Raw genomic sequence first — 2,928 nt, 5'->3', positions numbered from 1 at the left:
AGCATTTTTTAATACTTATGATCTTACGAAGTGGCTAAAGTTAGCACGTTCTTACAATTTGACAAGCGTCAAATTGAATGTGACTTGACAACCAAAAGCACAAAAACCTTTAATTTGCACTAATACGTCGTGTTTTTTATAGGCTTTGTGGTGGTGAAAATGACTAGCCTTGAGCCAGATGAGTTAGAGAAGTTGTGAGTGTTCATGAGGACGAGTCCGCCGCGGGGCTCCACCCATGCTAGCCACACCATGAGCTCCACTCTTACCAATCCCTCAGTCTTATTTGATTTGGGAAATATTTGGCCTCCAGTTTTATATACATGAGTGATGATGAAGCGCTCCGTGGCCAAAACCGCTGCCAACGGAGCTCCAGTATAATATATGTGTGTATTACTGGGGGTCCATCGGTACTGGGGTCCATCGGTACTGGGGTCCATCGGTACTGGGGTCCATCGGTACTGGGGTCCATCGGTACTGGTGTCCATCGGTACTGGGGTCCATCCTGTCGGTGTTGGGGTCCATCGGTACTGGGGTCCATCCTGTCGGTACTGGGGTCCATCCTGTCGGTACTGGGGTCCATCCTGTCGGTGCTGGGGTCCATCCTGTCGGTGCTGGGGTCCATCGGTACTGGTGTCCATCCTGTCGGTGTTGGGGTTCATCGGTACTGGGGTCCATCCTGTCGGTGCTGGGGTCCATCGGTACTGGGGTCCATCCTGTCGGTGCTGGGGTCCATCGGTACTGGTGTCCATCCTGTCGGTGCTGGGGTCCATCGGTACTGGGGTCCATCCTGTCGGTGCTGGGGTCCATCGGTACTGGTGTCCATCCTGTCGGTGTTGGGGTTCATCGGTACTGGGGTCCATCCTGTCGGTGCTGGGGTCCATCGGTACTGGGGTCCATCCTGTCGGTACTGGGGTCCATCCTGTCGGTACTGGGGTCCATCCTGTCGGTGCTGGGGTCCATCGGTACTGGGGTCCATCCTGTCGGTGCTGGGGTCCATCGGTACTGGTGTCCATCCTGTCGGTGTTGGGGTTCATCGGTACTGGGGTCCATCCTGTCGGTGCTGGGGTCCATCGGTACTGGGGTCCATCCTGTCGGTGCTGGGGTCCATCGGTACTGGTGTCCATCCTGTCGGTGTTGGGGTCCATCGGTACTGGGGTCCATCCTGTCGGTGCTGGGGTCCATCGGTACTGGTGTCCATCCTGTCGGTGTTGGGGTCTATCGGTACTGGGGTCCATCCTGTCGGTGCTGGGGTCCATCGGTACTGGTGTCCATCCTGTCGGTGTTGGGGTCCATCGGTACTGGGGTCCATCCTGTCGGTGCTGGGGTCCATCCTGTCGGTGCTGGGGTCCATCGGTACTGGTGTCCATCCTGTCGGTGTTGGGGTCCATCGGTACTGGGGTCCATTCTGTCGGTGCTGGGGTCCATCGGTACTGGTGTCCATCCAGTCGGTGTTGGGGTCCATCGGTACTGGGGTCCATCCTGTCGGTGCTGGGGTCCATCGGTACTGGGGTCCATCCTGTCGGTGTTGGGGTCCATCGGTACTGGGGTCCATCCTGTCGGTGCTGGGGTCCATCGGTACTGGGGTCCATCCTGTCGGTGCTGGGGTCCATCCTGTCGGTGCTGGGGTCCATCGGTACTGGTGTCCATCCTGTCGGTGTTGGGGTCCATCGGTACTGGGGTCCATCCTGTCGGTGCTGGGGTCCATCGGTACTGGGGTCCATCCTGTCGGTGTTGGGGTCCATCGGTACTGGGGTCCATCCTGTCGGTGTTGGGGTCCATCGGTACTGGGGTCCATCCTGTCGGTGCTGGGGTCCATCGGTACTGGGGTCCATCCTGTCGGTGCTGGGGTCCATCGGTACTGGGGTCCATCCTGTCGGTGCTGGGGTCCATCGGTACTGGGGTCCATCCTGTCGGTACTGGGGTCCATCCTGTCGGTGTTGGGGTCCATCGGTACTGGGGTCCATCCTTGTCGGTGCTGGGGTCCATCTTGTCGGAGTTTGGGTCCATCCTGTCGGTGTTGGGGTCCATTCTGTCGGTGTTGGGGTCCATCCTGTCGGTGTTGGGGTCCATCATGTCGGTGTTGGGGTCCATCCTGTCGGTGTTGGGGTCCATCCTGTCAGTGATGATGAAGATTAAGCCACCGAAGAGGTGGCACTGGCATGACTAGCCCGTAAAATCCTGTCGGTGTTGGGGTCCATCCTGTCGGTGTTGGGGTCCATCCTGTCGGTGTTGGGGTCCATCCTTTCGGTGTTGGGGTCCATCCTGTCGGTGTTGGATTCCATCCTGTCGGTGTTGGGGTCCATCCTGTCGGTGTTGGGGTCCGTCCTGTCGGTGTTGGGGTCCATCCTGTCGGTGTTGGGGTCCATCTGGTCGGTGTTGGGGTCCATTCTGTCGGTGTTGGGGTACATCCTGTCGGTGTTGGGGTCCATCCTGTCGGTGTTGGATTCCATCCTGTCGGTGTTGGGGTCCATCCTGTCGGTGTTGGGGTCCATCCTGTCGGTGTTGGGGTCCATCCTGTCGGTGTTGGGGTCCATCTTGTCGGTGTTGGGGTCCATCCTGTCGGTGTTGGATTCCATCTTGTCGGTGTTGGGTCCATCCTGTCGGTGTTGGGGTTCATCCTGTCGGTGTTGGGGTCCATCCTGTTTGTGCTGGGGTCCATCCTGTCGGTGTTGGACTCCATCCTGTCGGTGTTCATCCTGTCGGTGTTGGGGTCCATCCTGTCGGTGTTGGATTCCATCTTGTCGGTGTTGGGTCCATCCTGTCGGTGTTGGGGTTCATCCTGTCGGTGTTGGGGTCCATCCTGTTTGTGCTGGGGTCCATCCTGTCGGTGTTGAACTCCATCCTGTCGGTGTTCATCCTGTCGGTGTTGGGGTCCATCCTGTCGGTGTTGGGGTCCATCTTGTCGGTGCTGGGGTCCATCCTGTCGGT

The 2,928-nt window shown here is 58.5% G+C and overlaps 2 protein-coding genes across 2 annotated transcripts; both read right to left on the bottom strand.

The window, feature by feature from the left end:
* Positions 1-1,215: 1,215 nt before the first annotated feature.
* On the bottom strand, positions 1,216-2,091 carry LOC123750941 (uncharacterized). Its single transcript, XM_045733039.2, has one exon. The coding sequence runs from the start codon at positions 2,089-2,091 to the stop codon at positions 1,216-1,218; it is 876 nt and encodes a 291-aa protein (XP_045588995.2).
* A 41-nt stretch (positions 2,092-2,132) lies between these two features.
* On the bottom strand, positions 2,133-2,576 carry LOC138372864 (salivary glue protein Sgs-4-like). The gene has a single exon (XM_069338534.1). The coding sequence runs from the start codon at positions 2,574-2,576 to the stop codon at positions 2,133-2,135; it is 444 nt and encodes a 147-aa protein (XP_069194635.1).
* Positions 2,577-2,928: the final 352 nt, after the last annotated feature.

Source organism: Procambarus clarkii, chromosome 40 (assembly GCF_040958095.1).
Source record: "Procambarus clarkii isolate CNS0578487 chromosome 40, FALCON_Pclarkii_2.0, whole genome shotgun sequence".
In the NCBI taxonomy this organism is placed as follows: Eukaryota; Metazoa; Arthropoda; class Malacostraca; order Decapoda; family Cambaridae; genus Procambarus; species Procambarus clarkii.
Note: the sequence above shows the minus strand (reverse complement) of the source record. Positions and strands in the feature narration are given on the sequence as shown.

Coding starts and splice junctions, on each gene's coding strand:
- LOC123750941 (XM_045733039.2), bottom strand. CDS start 2,091: ATGGACCCCAACACCGACATGATGGACCCCAACACCGACAGGATGGAC.
- LOC138372864 (XM_069338534.1), bottom strand. CDS start 2,576: ATGGAATCCAACACCGACAGGATGGACCCCAACACCGACAAGATGGAC.